This window comes from Giraffa tippelskirchi, chromosome 4 (genome assembly GCF_054371585.1).
Source record: "Giraffa tippelskirchi isolate mGirTip1 chromosome 4, T2T-mGirTip1v1.2.pri, whole genome shotgun sequence".
Lineage (NCBI taxonomy): Eukaryota > Metazoa > Chordata > Mammalia > Artiodactyla > Giraffidae > Giraffa > Giraffa tippelskirchi.
The window spans coordinates 17898382-17912841 of record NC_137278.1 but is presented as its reverse complement, the minus strand read 5'-3'; the positions used below and the strand labels follow the sequence as shown (position 1 = coordinate 17912841).

Sequence of the window (14460 nt, the reverse complement as noted above, 5' to 3'; positions counted from 1 at the left end):
CTTAATGTAGAAACAGTGAAACTGAAGAGGTTTGTTTGTTGTTAAAGGTCATCGTTAGAGCCAGAAAACAGCTGCGCCAGGACTTCAGTGGCTCCAGGCAAGTCTACTATCTCTACTATTTTCTGTACTTATTACCTCTCTATTTTTTGATGTCCCAACTGAAGCATGTATGTCTTAAAGGGCGACTTTCTGAATTTCATGCTTTGGTCTCAAGCTAGGGTTAGCTTATTGTTATTCAGTCATTAAGTCATGTCTGACTCTTTGCGACCCTGTGGACTGCAGCACTCCAGGCTTCCCTGTCTTTCATTATCTCCTGGAGCTTGCTCAAATTCATGTCCATTGAGTCAGTGATGTCGTCCAACCATCTCATCCTCTGTCACCCCCTTCTCCTCCTGACCTCAATCTCTCCCAGCATCAGGGTCTTTTCCAATGAGTCATTTCTTCTCATCAGGAGGCCCAAGTATTGGAGCTTCAGCTTCAGCATCAGTCCTTCCAGTGAACATTCAGGGTTGATTTCCTTTACAATTGACTGGTTTGATTTCCATGCTGTTCAAGGGACTCTCAAGAGTCTTCTCTAGCACCATAGTTCGAAAACATCAATTAATGGTTAGCTTATAAGTGCTTAAAGATGCCAGTTGGTTACCTGGGGCTTTTATTATGCGTATGGTCCAATGCCCTTCATCAGTGTTATCCCAAGATAAAAGAGCAGAGAATAGGCAAAATAATTGCCTGTGAACTCAAATTTCATGACACATACCATTTTTATGAAACAAAAACAGCTTGGAAAATTATTCATTTCTTCTGAGTGGTTTATTCAAAGTTAAAACTAAGTTGGGAAGGGAAACCTTCATTTTAGCAATCTTCAATTACCATAGCCAGTTTAGTGGGGGAGACCTAGGCAGCCGGGATGAGAACACGGGTAGATGGTCATTTTATTACCTGTGAACTCTTAGTGTTCTCAAAATTTGGTCTAAGTAATTCTTGTTAAGATGTGGTTGCTACATTGAAAGCTCTTTCCTGTTAGTTATTATTTCCCATACTAATATTACTAATATCTTTAAAAGTAATTAACCTATTATTAATTTTATGCTGATACTTCGTTGCTGTGCGGGCGTTTCTCTAGTTGTGGTGAGTAGGGGCAACTCTCAGGGATTGAACCTGTGTCTCCTGCATTGGCGGGCGTAACAATCCATTTTAAGGCACAGAGATTTAAGACAGATTTCTCAAGTTCACAGCTGTTTGGTGCAAAAATCAGGATAAAATGTTTGGGGTTAAAATATACACACTAACATTATATATACAATAGATAACCAAGAAGGACCTACTGTTGCAGAAGGAAATGGCAACCTGCTCCAGTACTCTTGCCTGGAGAATCCCATGGACAGAGGAGCCTGGCATAGTCCATGGGGTCACAAAGAGTTGGACAGGGCTGAAGCGACTTAGCACAAGAATCTACTCTATAGCACAGGGAACTATACCCAATATCTTATAATAACCTATAATGGAAGAGAATGTAAAAAAAGGAATATATATATGTATATATACATGTATAACTGAGTCATCTTGTTGTACACCTGAAACTGACACAACATTGTAACTCATCTATATTTCAATGAAAAAAAAAAATGTCAGAACTAAAGTTCAGGTCTTTTGATTTTCAACCAAGTTTCTTTCCCCTGGATGCATTCTTTTCATTCTAACATTGAAAAAAGGATCTTATTTTGTATTTTTCTTATAACAATTCACTGTTTTGTGAATACATATGACTGTTTCTTGTTTTGATTATAAGCATCATTTACTCTTTATAGCATGTCCACCCCACAGTTCATGAAGATAGCAAGTACTCAGTAAATGTCTGTTTTTAAGATCAAGTACGTGACTTTTATAAGATGAATGTTATCTGAGTTAGGACAGTGAGGCATTGTATGTAATTAATTCAATTCTTTCCCCCATCATCACAGTTTAATAAGAGCTTCAGGTCTAATTAGCAGATACTGGTCAGAAGGCTTGCATCAAATTTATGCTATCATCACTGAGTTATTAGCTTGAAATATGGGCTTCATTTCCTTCATTAAAAACATGAGGATGCAGTACTTTTACTATGAGAAAAATAATCTCTATTTTCAGAATCACATCACATCTCTTGGATGGTGATGAACATTTCTTAAGTCTTACTATATACCAAGCACAGTCTGAGTTCTTAGGTAAGCTTTTATAACTTTATAACACAGAGCGGGTGCCATTATTATGCTTTTACATATTAAGAAACTGAACCTTAGGTTAAGTTACTTGTCCAAGGTCTTGCAGCTAACAAAACACAGAGACAGATAAAAACCTAGGTGGGTGTGACTCCCAAACCGAAGTTGTTAATACTCGACTATACTATACCTGCTGCTGCTGCTGCTAAGTCGCTTCAGTCGTGTCTGACTCTGTGCGACCCCACAGACAGCAGCCCACGAGGCTCTGCCATCCCTGGGATTCTCCAGGCAAGAACACTGGAGTGGGTTGCCATTTCCTTCTCCAATGCATGAAAGTGAAAAATGAAAGTGAAGTCACTCAGTCGTGTCCGACTCTTCGAGACCCCATGGACTGCAGCCTACCAGGCTCTTCCGTCCATGGGATTTTCCAGGCAAGAGTACTGGAGTGGGTTGCCATTGCCTTCTCCGATACTATACCTAGATAGCATATTTAAAAGCAGAGACATTACTTTGCCAACAAAGGTCCGTCTAGTCAAGGCTATGGTTTTTCCAGTAGTCATGTATGGATGTGAGAGTTGGACGGTGAAGAAAGCTGAGCACCGAAGAATTGATGCTTTTGAACTGTGGTGTTGGACAAGACTCTTGAGAGTCCCTTGGACTACAAGAAGATCCAACCAGTCCATCCTAAAGGAGATCAGTCCTGGGTGTTCATTGGAAGGACTGATGTTGAAGCTGAAACTCCAATACTTTGGCCACCTGATGCGAAGAGTTGACTCATTGGAAAGACCCTGATGCTGGGAAGTATTGGGGGCAGGAGGAGAAGGGGACGACAGAGGATGAGACGGCTGGATGGCATCACCGACTCGATGGACATGGGTTTGGGTAGACTCCGGGAGTCGGTGATGGACAGGGAGGCCTGGCGTGCTGCGATTCATGGGGTCACAAAGAGTTGGACACGACTGAGCGACTGAACTGAACTGATACTATACCTATAGCTTTGACACAATTATAACACGATATTGACACAGCTAAAGTTACCAGTTGGATAATACTTTCCCCACTGCAGTTATTAAGTTAATTTCATGCAGTCACCTCAAATAGTGAACTCTGTTCTGTCATGTCCTACTAAAATAAAAATTCAGTCTAAGGAAACTCCTTTTTTGTAGACATTAGTTATTTAGACCTGAGATTATATCTTTATGCTACTTTAGATTGCAGTATGTTCCCAACATCAACTTTTTAAGTTTTTAAAACAGTATTTCAAGTTTTCCTTCAGTTTGTATGCTTAGCCACCTGTATGCTTTTTCTACACTTCCCCAAAGTGGAGGAAGGGAAAAACAGAAAACTTTCTGAGATTAACAGAGGGCTCCAGATTATTGGGATAATATGTTTGAATGCACAGCCCGTTGAACAGAATTGATTTCTAACTGATTACAGCTCCCCACGGAGAAGAAAGGCCCTCACTTTTTTATTCTTCTCTGGACGTCTTGTTCAGTTTGGTTGTTAGGATTAAGTTAAGCAAGCAAAGTAGGTTAGGCAGGAAGCGATTGAATCAATTAGTTCAACAGCCTCCTTTTCAGAGAGACCACTAAGTTCCAGGAGAGTTGATGATTTACTGAAGCCCGTGTATACAAATCTGTGCTGTCTCACCTTCCAAAGAGTCTACAATAGCTATCAAGTAAATGGCACGCTTGACAGCAGGTGAGAATTTCTGGGCTGGGTTTAAGAGCAAAGAAGAGGGTGTAGTATTTAAGAAAAACTCCCAAGGCCCATTTCTTGGATCCCAATCCAGCCTCGGCTATTTATTCACAGTGCTGTCTTGGGCAAGTTACTTCTCTGTGACTCCATTTCTTTAGTTGAGGGCGGTAACGGTACCACCCTGAAGTGGTTGGTGTGGGGATTAAGTGAGCTAGACCTTTAACACAGTGATGAAAGCATTATGAAAGCATGCAGTTGACGTCTCATGAACCATTGTTTCTACCAAAAATTTCAGACGCTTAGATCTTCCAATTTTGAGCTCTTCCATGCTCTATCCTGGCATTCCTCAGCATTTGAAACCTTCTTAAATATGCAGAGTTGCTGCTGCTGCTGCTAAGTCCCTTCAGTCGTGTCCAACTCTGTGCGACCCCACAGACAGCAGCCCACCAGGCTCCCCCGTCCCTGGGATTCTCCAGGCAAGAACACTGGAGTGGGTTGCCATTTCCTTCTCCAGTGCATGAAAGTGAAAAGTGAAAGTGAAGTCGCTCAGTCGTGTCTGACTCTTCGTGACCCCATGGACTGCAGCCTACCAGGCCCCTCCGTCTATGGGATTTTCCAGGCAAGAGTACATCATGAGAAATGCTGGGCTGGAGGAAGCACAAGCTGGAATCAAGATTGCCGAGAGAAATAATCAATAACCTCAGATATGCAGATGACACCACCCTTATGGCAGAAAGTGAAGAAGAACTAAAGAGCCTCTTGATGAAAGTGAAGGAGGAGAGTGAAGAAGTTGGCTTAAAGCTCAACATTCAGAAAACCAAGATTGTGGCATCCAGTCCCATCACTTCATGGCAGATAGATGGGCAAACAGTGGAAACAGGGGCTGACTTCATTTTTCTGGGCTCCAAAATCACTGCAGATGGTGATTGCAGCTATGAAATTAAAAGACGCTTACTCCTTGAAAGGAAAGTTATGACCAACTTAGACAGTGTATTAAAAAGCAGAGACATTACTTTGCCAACAAAGGTCCATCTAGTCAAGGCTATGGTTTTTCCAGTAGTCACGTATGGATGTGAGAGTTGGACTATAAAGAAAGCTGAGCGCCAAAGAACTGATGCTTTTGAACTGTGGTGTTGGAGAAGATTCTTAAGAGTCCCTTGGACTGCAAAGAGATCCAACCAGTCTATCCTAAAGGAGATCAGTTCTGGGTGTTCATTGGAAGGACTGATGTTGAAGCTGAAACTCCAATACTTTGGCCATCTGATGTGAAAAACTGACTCATTTGAAAAGACCCTGATGCCGGGAAAGACTGAGGGCAGGAGGAGAAGGGGACGACAGAGGATGAGATGGTTGGATGGCATCATCAACTCGATGGACATGGGTTTGGGTGGACTCCGGGAGTTGGTGATGGACAGGGAGGCCTGGCGTGCTGGAGTTCAGTTCAGTCGCTCAGTCGCGAGCAGTTCAGTCGCTCAGTTGTGTCTGACTCTTTGCGACCCCATGAATCGCAAATAGTCGGACACGACTGAGCGACGGAACTGAACGGAAACAAAGTCGACACCTGCCTTTTCGAAGAACTCAAATGGTTCACGTTTATGAAATACTGGACAAAAAGATTAAACATACGCATTACACACACACCAACACACATCGAACGCACGTGTTAATAGCACAATAGAACGAGTCTGGGGGAGCAGGCGCTTCAGGGGTTATTAAGAGATGCTGAGAAACAGCGTTCGATTGGAGCAAGGTGGTCCTGGGATGCGGATGCTGGCAGTTGAGGACACACACATGCCCCAGGCACTGGTGACAACTTCGTCCCTCCCTGGGGCTGGGCGCCATCGTGGCGTCAAAGGGGACCAGTCTCACCCCGCCAGGCCCAGGTGGGCTGCAGGGTGACCGAAACGCACACTCAACCGGAAACCGGCACCAAGTTTGTTTTTTTTTAATTTTTTCACAGCAATCCTGTGATGCTGGCGATGGACAGGGAGGCCTGGCGTGCTGCAGTCCATGGGGTCGCAGTGAGTCGGACACGACTGAACAGCAATCCTGAAGACAAAGGCACTTCTTATCTAGGTCACCTTTTTGGGGGGTCTGTGGCCCTCCTCCTCCTCCAGGTCCCCCCGCCCCCCGGCTTTGTCTCCAACTTCCCACAGCGCTGGCTCGACGGCGCCCCGCACGTCGGCCTGCCTTTGTCCGGCGGCCGCCCAGCTCCCCTTTGTTATCCACCGCTACTCCTGGAGAGGGGTGGGCTGGCCGCCGTGCTCGAGGAGGAAGGAGGGATAAGCGGTGGGGGGTGTGTGGCAGGGAGAGGAGGCAGAGAAGCCCCCACCCGAGGCGGGAGGCCGGCCCGCGAGCCGACCGCCAGCCGCGGCCGAACAGCCCCTGGCCCCCCCCCACGCCAGACTACGGGGCCCCGGGGGGCCCGGGATGGGGGCGGAGCGCCGCGCGGCCGGCGGCCCCTGATTGGCTGCGGGCGTCGAGGCGCCGCGCCGCGATTGGGCCGCGGGGCTGTCTGGCGCGAGGGCGCGCGAGGTGGGGAGGGGGCGGCTGGAAGCTGCTGGAAGTCAGGGGGCGGGGCGCGCGCGGGCGGCCCCGGGGGGCGCAGGGGTGACGACGCGAGGGCGCGGCCGCGGGCCGGCGGGCGGGGGCGCCGAAGGAGGGCCGAGCGGGTGGCCGCCCCCCGGCCCCGCCCCGGCCCCGCCCCGGCCCCGCCCCGCGCGCTCCGACCGCGGGCGGCCAGAGGGGCGGGCGGGCGCGCCGGCTGTATCCCCATCCTCTCGGGCGCGCACGAGCGGCTCGGGCGGAGCGGCAGGCCGGCCATGGCCACCACCAGCACCGCCAGCACCACCAGCACTACGGGCTCCACCCTGCTGCAGCCCCTCAGCAACGCCGTGCGGCTGCCCATCGACCAGGTCGGTACCCGAAGCGGCCCCTCTGGCTCCGCGCCGCCCCCTCCGCGCGGGGCGCGGGGCGCGAGCCCCCCCGGAGGGAGGGGCGGACCCGCTTGTTGTTGTCCTCGCGTAGCCAGGCGCCGACTGCACCCCCCCCTCCAGCTGCCCACCCTGCCCCCACCTCTCCGGGGCAGCCCGGGGGTGGGGGGGGCGCGCGCAGGGCCCCCGACGTGCGCGCGTGCATGCTTGGCCGCCGCTTTCCGCCTGGGCAGCGCCGGACCCCGGCGGGCAGTCGGCGATCGGAGCCCCGAGAGGCTTCCAGTGCGTGGTGGGCACGGGTGTAGACAGTGCGTGGAAAGGCTGGGTTTTGCGGGAGCCCGGGTGTCTGTGCTCTGCGCGCGTGGCACCCGACGCTCCGCCGGGGGGGTGGAAAAAGAATGGATGTGCCTAGGTGGAGGGCGCGTTTGGACGCGCCGTGGTGTGGCCTGGAGGAGGCCAGCTTCGGGGTCGGCCACTGGCCCTTGGGGACAACTGGCGTTGAAGTGCGGCTTATTCGAGAAGGAGGCAACCGTTTGGCGTTGGGGGGGGGGCGGGAAGGCAGAGGTTCTGCAGAAAAGTCAGAGTGAGTTTAATGACCAGGGTTTCCAGCGGAGAAAGTGGCAACGTTGTAGACGGGAAACACCCTCCCCCGCTCCCAAAAAGCATTTGACACAGTATAGGGGAAGATTTGACATTTCAGTCCTCGCTTGGGAGTTTGCAAGGAAGGCCTAAAGGGTTATTGAGAAAGAAACAGTCTTGCGATGGGAAAAGCAGCGCCATTTTTTTATTCAGAAAAGAAAGTTTGGGAGTTATTTTTCAAGAGTGATATTTAGGGCAGCTGGGGGCTCAGAGACCATTGCTTTAGCCCCAGGCTAGAGGTAGTTCGCTGAAAATTTTGCTTCAGATTATTTCAAGTGGACTTGATCTAGAAGTGTTTGCACTTTACAGGACATCCTGGGTCACTGTCCTTCTCTTGTTCATGTCGCTGTCATTGATGTCATCAGGGATTTCATTTCTAATACAGGATTCCTCTGTGTCCAGACTCCGTTTCATAGCAGCAGGAGGGGACATTATACTGTGCCTAACGTTGTGACACTTGGTACTTTGTGCTTCAGTGTTGGAAAAGTAAAATAGAATATGTCCAATGAGTGTAGAAATATTCTGTCTCTGTTCAGATCTGAATTCCTTACTTGTATTTCAGTCATAACTGTTGGTTCTTAGTGAATACTATCCCCCATACATCTTTTTTAAAAATTAAAAAAAAATTTTATTTTATATTGGAGCGTAGTTGACTTACAATGTTGTGTTAATATCAGGTGTACAGCAAAATGATTTGGTTATACATATGCATATATCTATTCTTTTTCAGATTCTTTTCTCATGTAGGTTATTACAGACTGTGGAGTCGAGTTCCCTGTGCTGTACAGTAGGTTCTTGTTGATTATGTTTTATATATAGTAGTGTTTATAAGTTTCTCCCAAACTCCTAACCCCCATACATCTTAAATAAAAGTTAGAATGTTAATCTTGCTAATAGATTCAGGTGCTAATAGTGAAATTCATCGCATGTTGTAAGAAAGTAGTCTTCTCTGTTTATTAATAAACTGATCAGAACTCAGGGTTTTTTGTCTTCTCAGTCCTGTGGAGAATTCTCACTTTCCTGAAGTGGAGCACAGTGTATGCCTTTTAGTGTATTACAACCCCCCTTGGCTTAAGTAGGTTGCAGCTATGATATCAGCAAATGCAGGGTAGGTATCTGTTTTTTAAAAAATGTTTTGCCGTTGAAAGCAAGAGAGATAGGCCTATAGCTTTTCACTTAATTTAAGGAACAGGGTTGTGGTCTTTTCCCTCCCTCTTTCTCTCTGTTTCTCTCTTCCTATCACGATGACATATTTTCTCTACTGTGCTAATGCCTTTTAGTTTATATAATGCTTGTAACTTTAAAAGTGATTTGATGTAATGAAGTCATTTAAAAGAATCTAAGGAATTGAGAGCAAGTTCATTTCGGTCCTGACATAAAGCAGGAGAATCAAGGGATGGTGACAGGACTTAAAATTTTGACTTTCCTCCTTTATTATCTACAGGTATTTTTTCTTTTTTTGTTGATTTATTTTCGGCTGCGCTGGGTCTTCATTGTGCATGGGCTTTCTCTAGTTGCAGCGGGCCGGGCCTCTCTTCCCCGTGGTGCGCCGGCTTCTCACGCCATGGTCTCTCGTTGCAGCGCTTGGGGTCAGTAGTTGTGGCTCACGGGCTTCAGCGCTTGGGGTCGGTAGTTGTGGCTCACGGGCTTAGTTGCTCTGCTGCATGCGGAAGCTTCCTTCAGTTGGGATCAAACCCACGTCTGCTGCATTGGCTGATGGATTCTTTTTTTTTTTTTGAATTAGTTTATTTTCTATTTTTTAACTTTACAATATTGTATTTGCTTTGCCACACATTGACATGAATCCACTATGGGTGTACATGTTTTCCCCTTCCAGAACCCCCCTTCCACCTCCCTCCCCATCCCATCCCATCCCTCTGGGTCATCCTGGTGCACCTGGCTGATGGATTCTTATCCACTGCACCACCAGGGAAGTCCTTCACAGCTTTTGATTTTGTACTTTGAACACCTTCATTCTCTTGAGACTACTCTGAATTTGCATAGCCAGTTGTATTTTGGGTTGTTTTTTCTCTTAGCAAGTCCTAATATTGGTTTAATACAAGGCTTAACTTTTTATGGTGATAATACACTGTTTTTGTGAAGCACCGAAGAATTGACTTTTTTTTAGTTGATAAAGCACTTGGAATAACTAAAAACTCATTTAGTAAGACTGGATAAGTAGTCATTGAGCCACTATTTTGAAGTTGAGCAAAACAGAAATTAAATTTGGTAACATGTAAATAATTGGGTCCCAGTTGAGAGAAAGCCTAAGAATTAGTTGTAATCAAATAGTGTGATTCAACCAGAGAGAGACAAATCAGGAAATGAAAAGTGTAAAAATATAACTGGTTAGTATGTTAATTTGGTATGTGCTAATTAACAGTGTTTTGAAAAATTAGGAAATTATAAAAGCAGTTATTTGACCTCAGAGGAAGAGAAGGACCTTAGAGCCAGAAAATAGCTTTTTTTTTTGCTAGAGTGAGTGTGAAATTTTGGAAATGATAGAGATTATGTATGGGATATAAGAATGCACGTTGCAGGATCATGAAGCCGAGAAAGGAGGAAATATGTTGCACTGAGGCCAGGCGAAGAAAAAGAGCAGAGTTACGGCTTGACTGAGACTCCTGAGAGTTCCAGAGAGACCTTGAGGGAACTGTAGTGTTTGTGCAGTAGGTCTCACATTTAAATATTGATAAACATATAAATCTGGTATTGAGTGAGTTTCGGTGATGCTCTAAGATGGGAAATATTTAGCATCTGATGTTTTCCCGTTCCAGGCCTTGCATTCCAGCCGACTTTATTTCTAGGGCGGTTTGTTATCCCTAAAGGGATCTGTGAGGGGATTTGGGCTAAGGTGGGGAGGCAAGGGCCAAACGTGTTACCGAGAAGATGTCAGATGTCATTGAACAGAGTTGTATTCTTTATTAGTTGCTGAGAATTTTTAAATGGTGAATTTTTTAAAAGCCCCAACATGAATACCAAACAGGAGAGAGTAATTATGTGTCCAGATCAACCTCTTTTTTTAAGAGGGTTCTTTTTTTTTAACCTCAACATGTAGCTTCTATTGTATTTGACTTTCCTCATCCTCTGCGTTACCAGACTGAGGGACTCTCTCCCCTTCTTCTTCTTCCTCCCTCTCTTTCAGTTCAGTTCAGTTGCTCAGTCGTGTCCGACTTTGCACGCCAGGCCTCCCTGTCCATCACCAACTCCCGAAGCCCACCCACACTAATGTCCATTGAGTCGGTGATGCCATCCAACCATCTCATCCTCTGTCGTCCCCTTCTCCTCCTGCCCTCAGTCTTTCCCAGCATCAGGGTCTTTTCAGATGAGTCAGGTCTTCCTATCAGGTGGCCAAAGTATTGGAATTTCAGCTTCAACATCAGTCCTTCCAATGAATACCCAGGACTGATCTCCTTTAGGATGGACTGGCTGGATCTTCTTGCAATCCAAGGGACTCTCAAGAGTCTTGTCCAACACCACAGTTCAAAAGCATCAATTCTTCGGCACTCAGCTTTCTTCATAGCCCAACTCTCACATCCATACATGACTACTGGAAAAACCATAGCCTTGACTAGACGGATCTTTGTCGGCAAAGTAATGTCTCTGCTTTTTAACATGCTATCTAGGTTGGTCATAACTTTCCTTTCAAGCAGTAAGCGTCTTTTAATTTCATAGCTGCAATCACCATCTGCAGTGATTTTGGAGCCCCCCAAAATAAAGTCAGCTCCTGTTTCCACTGTTTGCCCATCTATTTGCCATGAAGTGATGGGACTGGATGCCATGATCTTAGTTTTCTGAATGTTGAGCTTTAAGCCAAGTTTTTCACTCACTTTCATCAAGAGGCTCTTTAGTTCTTCTTCACTTTCTGCCATAAGGGTGGTGTCATCTGCATATCTGAGGTTATTGATGTTTCTCCCGGCAATCTTGATTCCAGCTTATGCTTCTTCCAGCCCAGCGTTTCTCATGATGTACTCTGCATATAAGTTAAATAAGCAGAGTGCCAACATACAGCCTTGACGTACTCCTTTTCCTATCTGGAACCAGTCTTTTGTTCCATGTCCAGTTCTAACTGTTGCTTCCTGACCTGCATACAGGTTTTTCAAGAGGCGGGTCAGGTGGTCTGGTATTCCTGTCTCTTTCAGAATTTTCCACAGTTTATTGTGATCCACACAGTCAAAAGGTTTGGCATAGTCAATAAAGCAGAAATAGTTTTTTTCTGAAAGTCTCTTGCTTTTTCGATGATCCAGCGGATGTTGGCAATTTGATCTCTGGTTCCTCTGCCTTTTCTAAAACCAGCTTGAACATCTGGAAGTTCACGGTTCACGTATTGCAGAAGCCTGCCTTGGAGAATTTGAGCATTACTTTACTAGCCATTTTTCTTCTTTATTTCCCTTGATGCTGGAATTACAGTGAGATTGAAGTAAGTTTCCTTGGTGATGTGATGTCCAGGATGGCATACTTGGCCTCATGGGACAGGGCTGTTGGGGACAGGGTCTTTGTTTTAGAGATGAGATGCTGAACTTTCTGGGGCAAGGAGAGGGGCGGGAGGGAGACTCAAGATATTTTGAAAGGTTTGGAGGAAGGAGGAATATGGACCAGAGGTTGTGACAGATTCTGCAAAGTCAGGTAATAATCATCATGGGTAAAACCTGACAGTTGACACACCTCTTTCACATTCTTTGTATCGTTCTCCTCCATCCTCACAACACCTTGTGAAGTCAGATAAAATTCCAGGCCTGAAATATTTTAGATTCAGGTGTGTATGTACATGGGGCTTCCCTGGTGGCTCAGTGGTAAAGAACCCGCCTGCCAATGCAGGAGACTTGGGGTCCATCCCTGAGTTGGAAAGATCCCCTGGAGGAGGAAATGGTAACCCACTCCAGTAGTCTTGCCTGGAAAATCCCCTGGACAGAGGAACCTGGAGGGCTACAGTCACTTGGGTCACAGAAGAGTTGGACATGACTCAGCTATTAAACAACAGTATATGTACATATGGTATTAAGCATTTGAGTGAAAGGTCTGTTTTATTTTTTTAACATGTGGCAAGTTGTTTGGTAGATCATTGCTTTAGATCCAGGTTGCCAGTGTATTTTTGGAGGACAAGGTGGAGAGGAAGACCTTTCCTAATGCTGAAGTTCTGGTGGAGATGGTTGGGGTGGGGAAAACCCTGTGTGGACAGAAGAGAGAATCCTTGTATCCTTTTTAGGGGGTCATTTTGTTGATTGACAGTTTCTATGTCTTCTCCCCAACTCAGTGCCATGTAAACAACTCAGGAAGTGAAATACTATCTTAGGGAAAGGAGTAGTTTAAAACCGTAACCGCTTTAATTCTCCTACAATTGTGTACTGTGATGAACCCTGTTCTATAGGTGAAGAAGCAAAGGACATTCCCAGTTTTGAGCCTTTTTAAGATTATGACTTTCAGGAAAAGAAGGTGATTGGCAACAAAACAAGCAAATCAAAGGTCTGTTTTATTTTAAAATTGCCATTTGAATGCTTTAGGTTTTGGACATAAATATTTAAGTCATTTGTCACTCCTGTATACTTTTACACTCATAATGAGCCTCAGCCTTCATCCTGAGAACCCTACCGTATTGAGGCAGTCTGCTGTGGAAGATTCCTTTTAATCAGGAAGGCATATGGGCCTGAGAATCTTGACTCTGTATCTTGGGCCCTGCCAGTTAACTAATTTTGAATACGTCACTTTACATAAATGAGTTTCCCCCTGTGTAAAATGTGTGTTGCACTTGGTTTTAAAATTCCATGATTCTGTGTTTGTTTCATCCAGCTGCCCCAAATTCTTTTTGGACTGAGCTGAAGGAAGTATAAATATGAACTCGGGGAGGAAAATGGACTAATAAATCTCGATGTTTTCAGCAGTAAGTTTAAACCGCCCGGCTGGTTAGTCCCAGGGCAGATGCCAAGGACCAGGTGCCCTAAGTTGTAGTCCATGTCGGTGTCTCTGTGTCAGTTTCCCTTCCTTGATAGAAAGTAGTAATGCCGTGGCGGAGTAGAAATGGCGTGGTTGGTTTGGAACGAGATTCTGCCAGCCTTGTGCTTGTTGGCAAATTACTGTATATTTCCTGAAGACCCAGTTTCCTCATCTATAAAATAAAGATAATAAATAGTAGCTATTTGTATGCCAAGACATGGAAGCAACCTAGATGTCCATTGACGAATGGGTAAAGAAGTTGTGGTACATATACCTAATGAAATGTTACTCAGCCATAAAAAAGAATGAATTTGAGTCAGTTCTAGTGAGGTGGATGAACCTAGAGCTTGTTATATAGAATGAAGTAAGTCAGAAAGTGAAAAACAAATACTGTATATTAACACATATATAGGGACTCTAGAAAGATGGTGCTGATGAACCTGTTTGCAGGGCAGGAATAGAGATGCAGACACGGAGAACAGACTTGTGGACACAGTGAGGGAAGGAGAGGGTGGGATAAATTGAGAGTAATATTGACATATATATACTGCCATGTGTAAGATAGATAGTTAGTGAGAAGGTGTATAATAGAGAGCTCAGCCCAGTGCTCTGTGATAACCTAGAAGGGTGGGGTGGGTGGGGTGGGAGGGAAGTTTAAGAGGGAGGGGATGTATGTGTACTTATGACTGATTCATAAAAAACCCATGGTTTCTATATGGTAGAAACCCAAAACAAAATTGTAAAGCAATTATCCTCCAATTAAAAATAAATAAAAAATAAATAGTAGCTATTTGTAGATGATTGTGATGGTTAAAATACATGACCTATGTAAAAAACCCGGCTCCTGGTATATGTTTGCTGCACATTCCTTTCTTCTTTACAAAGTATGAAATATTTGGGATGTGTCTTCTATTTTTTGGGGGGAGTTGACATCTGTTCATATATATTCCATTTTAAGTCTCTAGGACTTCCTTTTTAGGAAGGGAAATTTCAGGCTCAGGTTCAGTCCTATCCCCCACACGGTGATTAAACTGGGATTAAAATCTCGTTTTGAATTTGGA

The 14460-nt window shown here is 45.4% G+C and overlaps 1 protein-coding gene across 5 annotated transcripts in view; it reads left to right on the top strand.

The window, feature by feature from the left end:
- MBOAT2 (membrane bound glycerophospholipid O-acyltransferase 2) overlaps positions 1-14460 on the top strand; it is a 150805-nt gene that overhangs the window by 41822 nt on the left and 94523 nt on the right. For 2 of the 5 annotated variants that reach the window (XM_081483455.1, XM_081483454.1), the window contains one exon: positions 5857-5972. Coding sequence is in view for 1 of the 5 variants with exons in the window: in XM_081483451.1 (XP_081339577.1) it covers positions 6719-6811 (93 nt within the window). In the remaining 4 variants the exon portion in view is untranslated. Of the gene's footprint in view, positions 1-47; positions 98-5856; positions 5973-6623; positions 6812-14460 lie in introns of those variants that run through there. The other 3 variants (XM_081483453.1, XM_081483451.1, XM_081483457.1) reach the window with 3 other exon arrangements.